Source organism: Artemia franciscana, unplaced genomic scaffold (genome assembly GCF_032884065.1).
Source record: "Artemia franciscana unplaced genomic scaffold, ASM3288406v1 Scaffold_2056, whole genome shotgun sequence".
Taxonomy (NCBI): Eukaryota; Metazoa; Arthropoda; class Branchiopoda; order Anostraca; family Artemiidae; genus Artemia; species Artemia franciscana.
Window position 1 is genome coordinate 1 of NW_027063091.1, and position 13,186 is coordinate 13,186.

General features: G+C 36.4%; 1 protein-coding gene across 1 annotated transcript in view; it reads right to left on the reverse strand.

Moving 5' to 3' along the window:
* Positions 1 to 3: 3 nt before the first annotated feature.
* Positions 4 to 13,186, reverse strand: part of LOC136042802 (uncharacterized) — a gene marked incomplete at both ends in the record, with an annotated part of 48,027 nt that continues 34,844 nt past the window's right edge. Inside the window, 1 exon segment of the mRNA XM_065727743.1 lies at positions 4 to 965. Within this exon segment, the coding sequence (XP_065583815.1) occupies positions 4 to 965 (962 nt within the window).

Genomic DNA, 13,186 nt, shown 5'->3' on the forward strand with positions numbered 1-13,186 from the left:
AAGGCCAAGTTGTTGCGTAAGGCCAAATTGCGGTAAGACACTGTGTGGTAATTGGACGTTGATTTGTGGTGGAAGACTAATTTGCTGTGGGACAATGAAAATTAGTGGGAAACCAAGTTGAGGTTGGAGACTAGGTTGCTGCTGGGGGTTCAGTTGTGATATTAGGTTTAATAGTGTTTGGAGGCCTATTGGTCTTCTGAGTCCGAGTATATCTGGTAGGATTTGTTGGGGAAGTATGTATATAATTTTAGAAGGCTTAGTGGTGCCGGGGGTTGGAGGAGCTGTGGGAGGGTAAGTTATGGTTGGAGGGTTTGTTTTTGTGGGGACGGAAATTGCGGTAGTAGGATAGGTTTCAGTGGGAAGATAAGATGTTGTGGTTGGGTGAGTTGTAGTTGAAATGTAAGTGCACGCACCTGGAAAGGGCAGTATAGTGGGTAGGCAAGTTGTGGTCCAAGGGTAATTTGTAGTAGGAGGGTAACTTGGGGTGGAAGATTGAGATGAAGTGGTAGGGTAAGCTGTGGTGGGAGGGTAAGTTGTTGTGGGAGGGTAAGTTGTGCTGGGAGAGTAACTGGGGGAGGAAGGTTGAGATGAAGTGGTAGGGTAGCTTGTGGTAGGATAGTTGGTTGCAGTTGGAGGGTAAGGTTTGTTGGAGGGGTAAGTTGTAGTAGGAGAGTAAGTTGTAGTGGGAGGATAAGTTGTGGTGGAATAGTAAGTTGTGGTGGGAGGATAGATTTCAGTTGGAGGATAAGTTGGGGTAGTTGTGGTAGTTGTGGTCCTGCACAGTCGAGGAGATACAAAACAAGGGGGATCTGAAGGGAACGTTGAGCTATGAGTTGTAGTGGGATAGTAAGTTCCAGTGGAAGGTTGAGATGTGGAGGGACTATAGGATGTGGTAGAAGTCGTGGTGGAGATTATAGCTGTAGTAGGTGCCTCTGATGTATAATAGCCATCTGTAGTCTTCATAGCTGGAAAAAAAAGAAAGTATCAGATTGGAGCATATCCTATTACAAAGTTTACCTTATGATTAATAATGGTTAAGTAGGAAATAGGTTTGGTTTTATTGTATGTTATGTGTATTTGTTATTCTTCCTTTCTAATACTTCAATATTATCATAAAACTCTATTTTAGAATAGAAATAATTATTCAATCTACTATGTTATACTTATAACGACATATGAATCAAAATTTACTATCTGACCAGTTATTTTGCAAATGACGAGGAGCCAAGAGTAAACATTCATCAAAATTAAGCCCTGTAGTATATATTAAAAGTAGTAGTAGTAGCGACCAGTCTCAATCTCCACGGAGAAAGCTAGAGCAAAGGAGAATTAGGTATAATTGAAGGATCAAAATGAAGTAACTTCATTTTGATAACTTCTTGGAGAGGTAATTAAATTCGACCAAGAAAAGCTACAAGCAGATGTTGACTGATTGGTCTGATCAGTGCTTCTTGTTTCTAAGAGGGACTATCACCCTCGTAGGGTAAATACTTAACTAATTCTTTAAAAAAGACCTTTAACCCGTTCTGAGTTTTATCAATCAAACCATATCTTTAATGCTACCAAACATGTCTAATGATTTTTGTTTCCCCTCGTTTGATCTCCAGATTATATTTACTTCCTGTTAATAAAAAAGATACCTTCTATTTCTGTTTTCTATTGAAAACGCAGAAAAACAAGAATAAACATCCTCTCCATGGTTTTAACGGGAGCCCTATCCCTAGATTACACGGTAGCCCTGTCCATGGATTCTAAGGTAGCACTATCCCTGGATTCCACGGTAGCCCTATCCTTGAATTCCACGGTAGCCCTACCCCTGGAATTCATGGTAGCCCTACCCCTGGATTCCACGGAAGCCTTATCCCTGGATTCCACGTTAGCCTTATCCCTGGATTCCACGGTAGCCCTATCCCTGGATTCCATGAGGGCCCCATCCTGTCATTCCAAAAACAGCCTACAGATGTTTGATATGTTATATGGAATATTTTCTAAGATTTACAGGTGTCTGTTACGTAATTGGAGCTGAGGGTGAAAAAATATTGCGTGACCTGTTGGATAAGCTTCCATATTATTTCTATATAAAAGAACTAACATGTGCATCAGATCCAATTTTACTAATTCCAACAGGGTGTCCTAGCTTCCAATTTCACCAGGCCCCCTAACAACCGGGGTCTTAACATTCAATTTCATTGGGGCCCTAGAATACAATTTAACTGGAGGTCCTAGCATCCAGTTCCATCGAGACCCTAGCATCCAATTTCATCAGATCCAATTTTACTAATTCCAACAGGGTGTCCTAGCTTCCAATTTCACCAGGCCCCCTAATAACCGGGGTCTTAGCATTCAATTTCATTGGGGCCCTAGAATACAATTTAACTAGGGGCCCTAGCATCCAATTCCATGTGGGTCCTAGTGTCCAATTTCATCCGGAGCCCCTAACCTAACCACCAGGGGCCTTAGCATCCAATTTAACGGTGGTCCCTAAGATCCAATTCCAACGGAGGGGTATAGTGTCAGATTTAACTGGGGGCCCTAACCCCCGATTTCGACGGGGAAGGGGGCCCTAGCGTTCTATTTCCCCGGGCTACCTAACCTAACCAGTGTGGGAGGGGGGTCTGACGAGTAATTCCACCCAGCTGGACCTTATTACGTAATGGGTCTGTTTTACTTCTGACTGTTACGTAATTTGCCTTGTTAGAGTGTATAAGTCAAACGGAGAAGCCCAGGTTAGAAGCCCAGGTTGTAGCTGAGGAGGGTGGGCAAAAATTTGGGTGTTATGTAATTACAGTATAAACGTGGTAAGTTACATAATACTTTAAGATATTTGTTTCTTCGGGATTTCATTTTCTCTCAATGTGTTTTTTCTTCAGAATTTCATTTTCTTTCAAGGATTTTTCTTTCTTTCAAGGTGTTTTTTCAGGGAACGTTTTACAAATGTCTTTTGTCCACATTAGGATTCAAAAAGGAGCCCCATAAATGGAATGGAGCCCTAGATACCAAGACTATCAAATCGTTTCTAATATTTTAATTCAAGAAATAAGGTCTATGAAACAACCTATTGTGCGCCAGGAGAATCCCCTGTTAGCGTATACTGAAATGATCAAATGAATTGCGTGTTCCCATACGATTGCAATGATTGAGATTCAGAAGGGAGAATCTATTACTGAAATTTACTTACATGAATTATACCTGCTTGTTGAATAACGCTTTAAAGGATGTTCTCAGATAATATTGGAGGTTGCTCTTAGGGCTTTGTTTAATAATAGAGTATTTTTCACATATATGACTCTTTAACGACCATATTCATGCAAAAATATTCGTTTAAACTAGAATTGATCATTTATACTTAGTAGAAAAATCCCCATTAGGGTTTCTTCTTATGGCCCGTAAAACAGACAAAAAGCAATTCAAACTTAAAATTGTAAAAAAAATTAAACACAAAAAAGGCGTATAAACGATAAAGTAAAAGCAAAAAGGACCATGAATTGAAGAATTGTGGATCCTACAAACCATTTTCAAAGGAGAGGCTTGTTATTACAGGTAAATTTAACCCTAAGATATTTTTGAAGGCATTTTAAGAAAATTCCTCGTTTCTTTGAGCCAACACAATATATTCCCCTTTGACAAGCGCACTTTTGAATAATATTTTTTCTTCAAATTTCACATAATCTCGTTAGAGGTAAATTTAAGCCAAATTAAGATAATTTTGAGTGTCTTTGACTGAGTGTTAGATTTGACATCCCCTTAGTCGATAAAATCTTATTAACACCTCCTAGTTAAAGTTCTAGAATATGTTAGTTCCAGCAATTCACGATACCATGGAAATATATGACTGGCCCGTAAAACACAGAAAAAGAAATTCAAACTCAGAAAATAGAACAAACAAAACATAAAAGAAGCTTATGAGAAGTAAAATAAAATAAAAAAGAACCATGAATTAAAGAAAGGTGGGGATCCCTAAAACCAATTACAGAAGTAAATTTGACCGAATTAAGATATTATTGAGGGCTTTTGATTTAAATACCTCGTTTCTTTGACTGCGCGTTAGACTTCACTCCCTCTCAGTCAGAAAAACTCTTTTAGCACCTCCCAGTTTAATTTTAAGTCCCAGAAAATATTATTCAAGAAATTCATGCTCTCATGGCAATATGTGACTGGCCGGTAAAGCACAGAGACAGCAACTTAAACTCAAAAATGGAAAAAACACATGAAAAACTTATAAAGGATGTATTATAGGTAAAAGGAATCTTAAAGTAAAGAAAGGAAGGGATCCTACAAACCAATTCCAGAGGGGGGGGGGTTATTTTAGAGGTAAATTTAAACCACATTAAGATAATTTTGGAGGACTTTTAATGTCAATCTTTCATTTCTTTGACCCAAGCCAATACATTCCCGATTGACAAGCACACATTTGAATAAATTTTTTTTCAAATTTCACGTAATCCCATTATAAGTAAATTTAAACAAATTAAGATATTTTTAAGAGTTTTTAATGAAAGGACCCATGTTTCTTTTACTGAGCATTAGATTTCACCCCCCTCATTCAAAAATTTCTTTGAAACCTCTCAGCTTTACTCAGCTAGACCTCTCAGCTAGACATTTTCAAGATATTTTCTTGTTAAAAATCATGGATTTGAGCCAACGGCTCATTTTTCGCAAGCCAACCCTCTATGGTCCACGATATCGATTCACACTACTGTGTCGCACTATGATTGACCATTTGGCTCCCTTTGGCACCTTCCTCATGATTCCTTTGACATTTTCAGGCTTATTCCTGTTAAAAATCTTGCATTAACTCAAATCTTTCATTTTTTCGCAAGCCACCCTCAACATGACACAACATGTCAATCCAGTTTCAGTGTGCTATGTCATCCTCTAGTCAGACGTATACACACAGTCTTATATACAAGTATGGAGAGAGAGACAAAAACACACAGTAGGGGAAAACATAAACATATATACACACACACACATACACACACACACACACACACACACACACACATACACACATATACACAAACACACACACATACACACACACACACACACACACACACAAACGCACAAACGCACAAATACAAACACACTTAAACATACAACCACACGCACAAACACAATCAGAAAAAGTCAGACGCACAGTTAGACACACAGGCAGGGAGGACAGACAAAGGAAAAACACACACACACACAACCAACGAAGTCAGAAACACAGGCACATACTCAGTCAGACATACAGGCATGGTACAGTACACCTGTATGTTACGTAATAGGGTTTGTTTTCCTTTGGTCATTTCATAATAGCCTTTGTTTTCTTTTGATTTACGTAATAGGGATTGTTCACTTTTAGATATTACGTAATAAGCCTTGTTTACTTTTGGTTGCTACTTAATAGGGAATGTTTTTCTTTCACACAGGTGCTTGTTTTGTAATAGAATTACTGTTTGGTTGTTACTTAGTAGAATTTGTTTTCTTCAAAGCGTGTGCCAAGACATCTCAAGACGTTTCTTAAGACATTTTCTTCAAGACGTTTTTCAAGACGCCCTTTGTAACTAATTACATTAAAAAAAAACTAGTTTTTTAACTGAAAGCAAGGAGCGACATTAAAACTTAAAACGAACAGAAATTACTCCGTATATGAAATGGGTTGTCCCCTCCGCACTCCCTCGCACTTTACGCTAATTCTTTTAATTGTTTTAAAAAGTAGAATTGTGGCAAAGATTCAAACTTTAGCGTAAAGAGCAAGGGATTGCGGAGGGGACAACCCATTTCATATACGGAGTAATTTCTGTTCGTTTTAAGTTTTAATGTCGCTCCTTACTTTCAGTTAAAAAAACTAGTTTTTTTTATGTAATTTCTGAACGTTTTTGAATTAATGCATGTTTGATTTTCGCTCTCCACACATAAATTATTAAAATGAAATTTGTATATTAATTCCTTTTTTGGCTAAATGGCTTTCTCTTAGTTTTGATCAGACGATTTTGAGAAATAAGGGATGGGGAAGGAGGCCTAGTTGCCATGCAAGTTTTCGGTTACATAAAAAGCCAACTATAAATTTTAATTTTTAACGAATTTTTTTATTAGTAAAAAATACGTAACTTAAGAATTAACTCACGTAACAAACTTTTATATTCTTTAATTTTTATTATGTATATGAGGGGGCTTTTACCCTTGTTAATACCTCGTTCTTTACACTAAATCGTAAGCTTTGTCACAATTCTTTAAGAATGACCCCTGAATCAGAAAGGCCGTAGAATAAATAGTTCAAATTACTACAAATACTATAGCATGAAGAGTGAGGTATTTATCTTCTCCTAAATACCTCGCTCTTTATGCTAAAGTATTGTTAGAACCCCTCATATGCGTAATAATCTCTGTTCGTTTTAAGTTTCAATGCTACTCTTTACTTTCAATTGAAAAAACTTTTCCATGTTTATTTTTTCATTGTTTTTTTCTATAGTAATTTTACAAAATCCTGCGCCCTTTTCATTGAATTTCTGTTCCCCCATGACATATTTCTCCCTCCCATGACATAGCCCCCTCCCCTCAACCCCACCCCCAAAACCAAGAAAAAATCCCCTGAAAACGACTGTACACTTCCCAATAACCATTATTATATGTAAACACTGGTCGAAGTTTTTAACTTGCAGCCCCTCCTCCAGGGACTGTGGGAGATTAAGTCATTCCCAAAGACATAGTTATTATGGTTTTTGATTACGCGGAGCAAAATGGCTATCTCAAAATTTTGGTCTGTTGACTTTGGAGAAAAAATGAGCATAGGAGGGGGCCTAGGGGCCCTCCAATTTTTTTGTTCACTTAAAAAGGGCACTAGAACTTTTCATTTCCACTAGAATGAGCCCTCTTGCGACATTCTAGGACCACTTGGTCGATACGATGACCCCCTGGGGAAAAGAAAAAAAAAACAAAAAACAAATAAACATACACCCGTGTTTAGTCTTCTGGCAAAAAAATGAAATTCCACATTTTTATAGATGGGAGCTTGAAAATTTTGCTATAGGGTTCTCTGATACGCCGAATGCGATGATGTGATTTTCGTTAATATTTTATGAGTTTTAGGGGGTGTTTTCCCCTATTTTCTAAAATAAGGCAATATTTTTTCCGGCTCATAACTTTTGATGACAAAGATTAAATTTGATGAAACTTATATATTTAAAATCAGCATAAAAATCTGATTCTTTTGATGTATATTTTAGCATCCAAATTCGTTTTTTAGAGTTTCGTTTACTATTGAGCAGGGTCGCTCCTTACTACAGTTTACTACAGTTTGTTACCACGAACTGTTTGATTGGTATTTATGGGATGAAATGGTTTTTGATAAAAGTCTAATTACCTTCCTACCTACATTTTTCAATACGTTTCAAAACTTTTTAAGACGTTTTTTAAGAAATTTTCTTCAAGAAGTCTCAAGACATTTCAAGACTTTCTCTAAAATATTCTTTTTCAAGGTGTTTCAAAATATTTTAAGACATTTTTTAAGACATTCTTTTTCAAGACGTTTTACAAGACATTTTAAGCCATTTTATGACCTTTTTTAGGCCATTTTCTTCAAGATGTTTTTAAAACGTTTTTTAAGAGATTTTTCTTCAGGATATTACATTTTTAAAACATTATGTTCAAGAAGTTTTTCAAAATGTTTCAAGACATTTCAGGACGTTTTAAAACCTTTTCTTCAGAGGTTTTTCAAGGTTTTTTTGGTTCCAATGTAATATGAGAATGATTGCTTGTGTTAAGTATGAAGTAATTTCTTGTGACAGTGCAGACTTCAGGGGCCCATGGGGAATCCTCGATGGTAACTGAGCACAATACACACGTAGGTGCTGCCTAATGACGGTGCACAAATGAGTGTGACATAATGACAAGGAAAACGTGGGGTGCTACGTAAAGATGATAAGCATGTAAGTATAATGTAAAACTTTAAGAGATTTCACTTTCTTTTACTATGTTATCTTCTCAGGAAACCTATATATTTAAAAAATTTTGCCCACATTAGTATTTAAAAGAGGTTTCCCCTCAAAAAAATGGAGGCTAGACAACAGAACAAAGAAAGGGTTCCTGATATTATTATTTGAGGAATACTTACTATATGATAACCTATTCCATGCACGAAGAATTCTATTTCCCATTTTCTAGAATAATTAAACAGATCGCATGTTTTCTACCCTTTCCTGATGAGATGCACCCCATATGCATGCAACCCAATGCTATTGATTTTTTATTTATTAAGTGCGCCTGCCTATGACAGTGTTATTCATTCTCTGGCGTGACCTAGACAGGCTAATTTAACTATAGAATCAGTGTGGTGTTGCATAACATTGGCCTTAGATATTTCATTGCGTAAGTTATTAGGTATTGAAGATTCATCTTAGAACAAGAAATCTAAAAATGAAGTTTTATTTTTTGGACATACAAATTGTATTTAAAAATATTTTAAAATCACAGAATAATCAATTTTACTGAACAAACAAAAAAATTTAAAAAAAAACTAATATAGGATAAGAAATAAGCAAGAAGAAGCGTGAATTAAAGAAAGATGGGGGGGCCCTAGCAACCAATTCCAGGGATGGAAGGGTGGAAGGTTTTTTATTAAAGGTAAACTTAAACCATATTAAGAGATATATCTGAGACATCTTCATGAAAATACCACGTTTCTATTGCTTTATTAAGCGCACCTGCCTGTTACATTGTATCAATTAAAATCTTGATATTAACTAAATCCCATTTTGAATGAAGCTCGAGTTTTTTAAGTATATTAACTTTACAATACGTTTTCTACCTATTAGATTTCACTCTCCCTCTGTCAAAAAATTCGTATAACGTTTCCCGTGGATTTAATGAAATGTTCATTTCTCTTTAATCCAAGACTAAGTATTCCTGGCTGGCAAGCGCACATTTTGATAATATTTTTCTTTGTACTTTGCATAATCTCGTTAGATGTAAATTTGATCCACAAAAAGAGATATATTTAAGAGTTTTTAACGAAAAGGATCATGAATCCCTAAGGATTAATGAAAAGGACCGTTTCTATGACTGAGTGTTAGATTTCAGACCCCTTCCGTCTAAAACATTCTTTTAACTCCCCCGGCTCAACATTAAGCTGTAGAACAAGTTAATTATAGCAATTCGTGTCACAGTGACGTATTATGGATGGCACAAAGCACCCTCTGGCAACCCTCGTCACTCCAAAGGCATTTCTTAGGTATATCCATGGTAAAAATATACTATAAATCCTTTGGTTTGTGTTTTTGCACTCCATCCTTAACTTGATAAACTAAGATAATCCACGCCACCATGTCAAACTAAGCATAGCACACGACACCCTCTGGCACCCCTCTTCATTCCTGAGATTCTTTTGCAAGTATTTTTCCGTTAAAATAGTCTTTAAGTGCCATGGGTCTATTGTTCAAGCCAACCCTCCGGGATGCAACATGTTCACACCACCAGGTCACACTATGACTGGCTCTCTCGCATCCTTTGGGACCCCGTCATCATTTGTACGACAGTTCCTAGATCTTTCATTGTTAAAATCATACTTTAAATTCGTTGATTTTATGTTTATGTAAGCCAACCCTCAGTGATACAACATATCAACTCATACCACTGACCTGACTATTACTAGACCTTCGGTACCCCTAACCATTCCTAAGACATTTTCCAGGCATTTTCTTGTTAAAAATCATACTTTAAGTCTCTTGGTTTGTGTTATTGTAATTAAACCCTCTGTGACACACCTTGTCATTCAACACCACCCTACCTAACAACTGGCAGCCACTGGTGCCCCTCATGATTCCTAAGAGATTTCCAGATACTGTTTTGTTAAACATCATGGTTTAAATACATTGATCTGTACTTTAGAAACCAAGCCCTCCATAATATGACACTTAAATTCACACCAGAGTGCCACAATATTACTGGCCCTCTGGTACCCCTCATCATTCTTAAAACATTTTTCGGATATTTTCTTATGAAAAATCCTGCTTGAAATCTATTTGTTTTTGGTTTTGTAATTCAACCCTGCATGATACACCATCTCATTTCACACAACCGTGCAACACTATGAATGGCACTCTGGCACCCCTCATCACATCTAAGAGCTTTTTTCTGATTTTTGTTTTGAGTGATTTCAAATTCTACTTCTGCCACATCTTCCCCGATTCCTCAGTTCCGATTCAACCAATTCCACTCCAAGCTCCATGAATTCAATAATAGCTTTGATAAAAGCTTCCATAATAGCTAGTTTATTATACATTTTTGATCAGCCTCATTTGTACATTTCACACATAAAGACTCACGTCCTATTTTAGAAGGTGAAATTTAGAACAATCCAAGAAAGTTTGATCACATGGTAAAGTTATCTTTGTGTTGAATCCTGACAAAGAAAACATTTGAACTAGGAAACAAGCCTTAATGAGGATCTTATTGAAAATTTATGCGTGCGTTATCATGACAGTGAGGCATTAAATTCCTTTGGAATACCGAAATAATTCATCATAAGTGACAGTGAATATGTGAGAGTAACATTTCCATAGATGATAGTACTCAAAGGGAACGCAATTCTAAGACTTTTAGCTGATGACAATGACCAATTTCTTGTCACTGTTGCTTGTAACATGTTATCAGTTGATAGATATTATCATCATATTTCTGGCATTAGCATTCAAAAGAAGACAAGAAGAAGACTATCCTACTACAGCAACAACATCATAATGTGTTAATATTTGGGATTTGGTAAAATTTATAATATTTAGTTTACCTATTGTTGCTAAAAAGAGGGATATATTAACAGGATAAGCTTGTTTTGGTTTTACTTGGTTGTTTTACATTTGCTGTTTTTTTTTTCTTTCATAGGCATGTATTTTGGGGATGATACCTGACACGGGGATGCCATGGATATTCTGTGGTAGCCACAACACTGTGCTGGGTAGAGAATTTAAAGTGGCGAAACCCTATATAGGCCAGAGTATTCTCCTGATGAGCCCTTGTGTTGGGTTATTGCCTCTGAATTATTTGTCTATATTATTTTTTCTATTGTTTGTTAAATGACGAGTTATACTTATTGACGACATGACTGCCTGTCCATGGATTATTCTTTATGGTTGATTGTGTATGGCTATGCTGTTTGACCTCTGTGATTGTATGGATGAGTAGGGTTAAGGCTTCATTCAAGTGCTGGTCTATATTAATCACTAATTTAGGAAAACAGTCATCCTTTTCTCCTTCTGTCTCTCTGTCTTTTTTTTTGTGTTTGTGCTGTTGCATTGGTGATTTCTCTTTTCATGATAATGCAAATCTTATCCAGGCGCCCAAACTATGAGCTATGTAAAAATAATATCTTAATAGACGTTGAAACATTGATGCGATCCTTTCATGAAAGACTCTCATTAATAACCACCCCTAGATAGTGAATAGCTCTCACTTTTCCAATAGACGATAAACTGTCTTCAAGCATATCGTAAATGTTGGTTAATCTTGAAAAACCTGCACACAATTCTAGAATAACTAATAAGTTTATTTTTTTTTCTCATGAAGCACAGGTTTATTTTAACCAATCCCTTTCGGGATTGGTTTGTATATACGCAAATTTTGTACATATGAAGCTGAGGCTGTAGCAAAACACAGATTATTAACATAATTAAGAAAGAAAAGAGGGCACATAATTGAAACCTGAGAGACACCAACCGAAAACGATGGTAGAAGGAAAGAAGAAGCAGAATTATTAATTATAGTAACTTTTGTTCTCTCAGAAAAATAAGATTTTTACTAGGCCCAATGCTTTCCCAAGAATCCCAGAATTATTAAGCCTAGAAAATAAAATCAAATGAGAAACTAAATCGAACCAATTGAATGTCCAGGATCAGCCTATCTGGAGTTTTCCTGTGTTAAGACAGTTACTCAAAACTGGTTAACAATTATCATATGATGTTCGGTCCCAAGTCCGTTATGAAAGCCAAATTGAAGCTTTGACAACACTACTATCCAGAAAGAGTTTTCAAAAAATTATACTTCCGATTATATAACACTCTTTCTACAATTCTAGAAAATGCAGGCAGTATTGAAATTGGGTGGTAGTTACACGTATTATTACGGTCATCCCCTTTATGCAAAGCGATAACTTTTGAACCCATAAAAGGTGTGAGAAAAATTCCAGTCTTAAATATTAAATTTATTGTATGTATAAACACAGTTGTAATACCAGGCACATGTGAAGTACATGTAAAATACATTCACATGGCTAGACTATCTATAAGTCTTAGACTTACATTTTCTTTGAGCACTATCATCTCTGGAAATATTACTCTCACTTATCCAGTATTTCGAAATATACTGAAATATATGGTAGAAATTCCTGGACACTCCAAAAGAATTGAACACCTCACTGTTATGACAACGCAAGCACACATTTTCAATAGGATCTCCAAACTCTTTAAGTCCTGAATTATGAAATCTATATGAAAAAAATATTTGAAGGATGTTTCTAGATGAAAAAAGTCACTAAACTCGAATATGGAGTCACATTTTCGGTATCTGGTTCAGGGTTTGAGATCTGTCATGTCCTTTTAAAAGGACATCCGTCTTTAGTGGAGTATCTTCTCAAATAATACCATGTAGTTTTGTATCAGACAAAACTAGTAACTACCACAAAAATAAAAAAGATTTCTGCTCCTGTCATAGTAGAGAGAACAATTTCTTTCGGAAACAAGGCACAGTACAATTCCAAGGCACTTGCTATACAGGATTTTTGTCTTCCTCTGACAAATCCGGCAGCGTTTTTAATCTTTTCCGAATTCAGGAAATTGGTTGTACCCGTCATGTCGTACGTCTGTAGGGGTGTAGTAAGTATTTTTCATGGAGGAGTACCTTCGACTTTCAGAGATATTGGTCTACCAGGAAGCCTTCGGGGTGTGTCAGAGTATCCAAAAGAGCATGTAATGGAGGTTTTGAACTTCAGTAGAGGTATTGGATTGTCATTGGACTGCCAGTAGTAACGACGATAAATTATCCAGACATTGAGTACTGCACTGTCAAGAAGGTAGTAGAATATAAGCATATACCCCTTTCTTGTCTACAAGTTTAGGCGATAGAGCTCCACAAGCATATCAGTCAAGTCCCCGCCACCCATGTACTTGTTGTACTTTTTGATCACTGCGGGCCTTTCAATTTCCACATA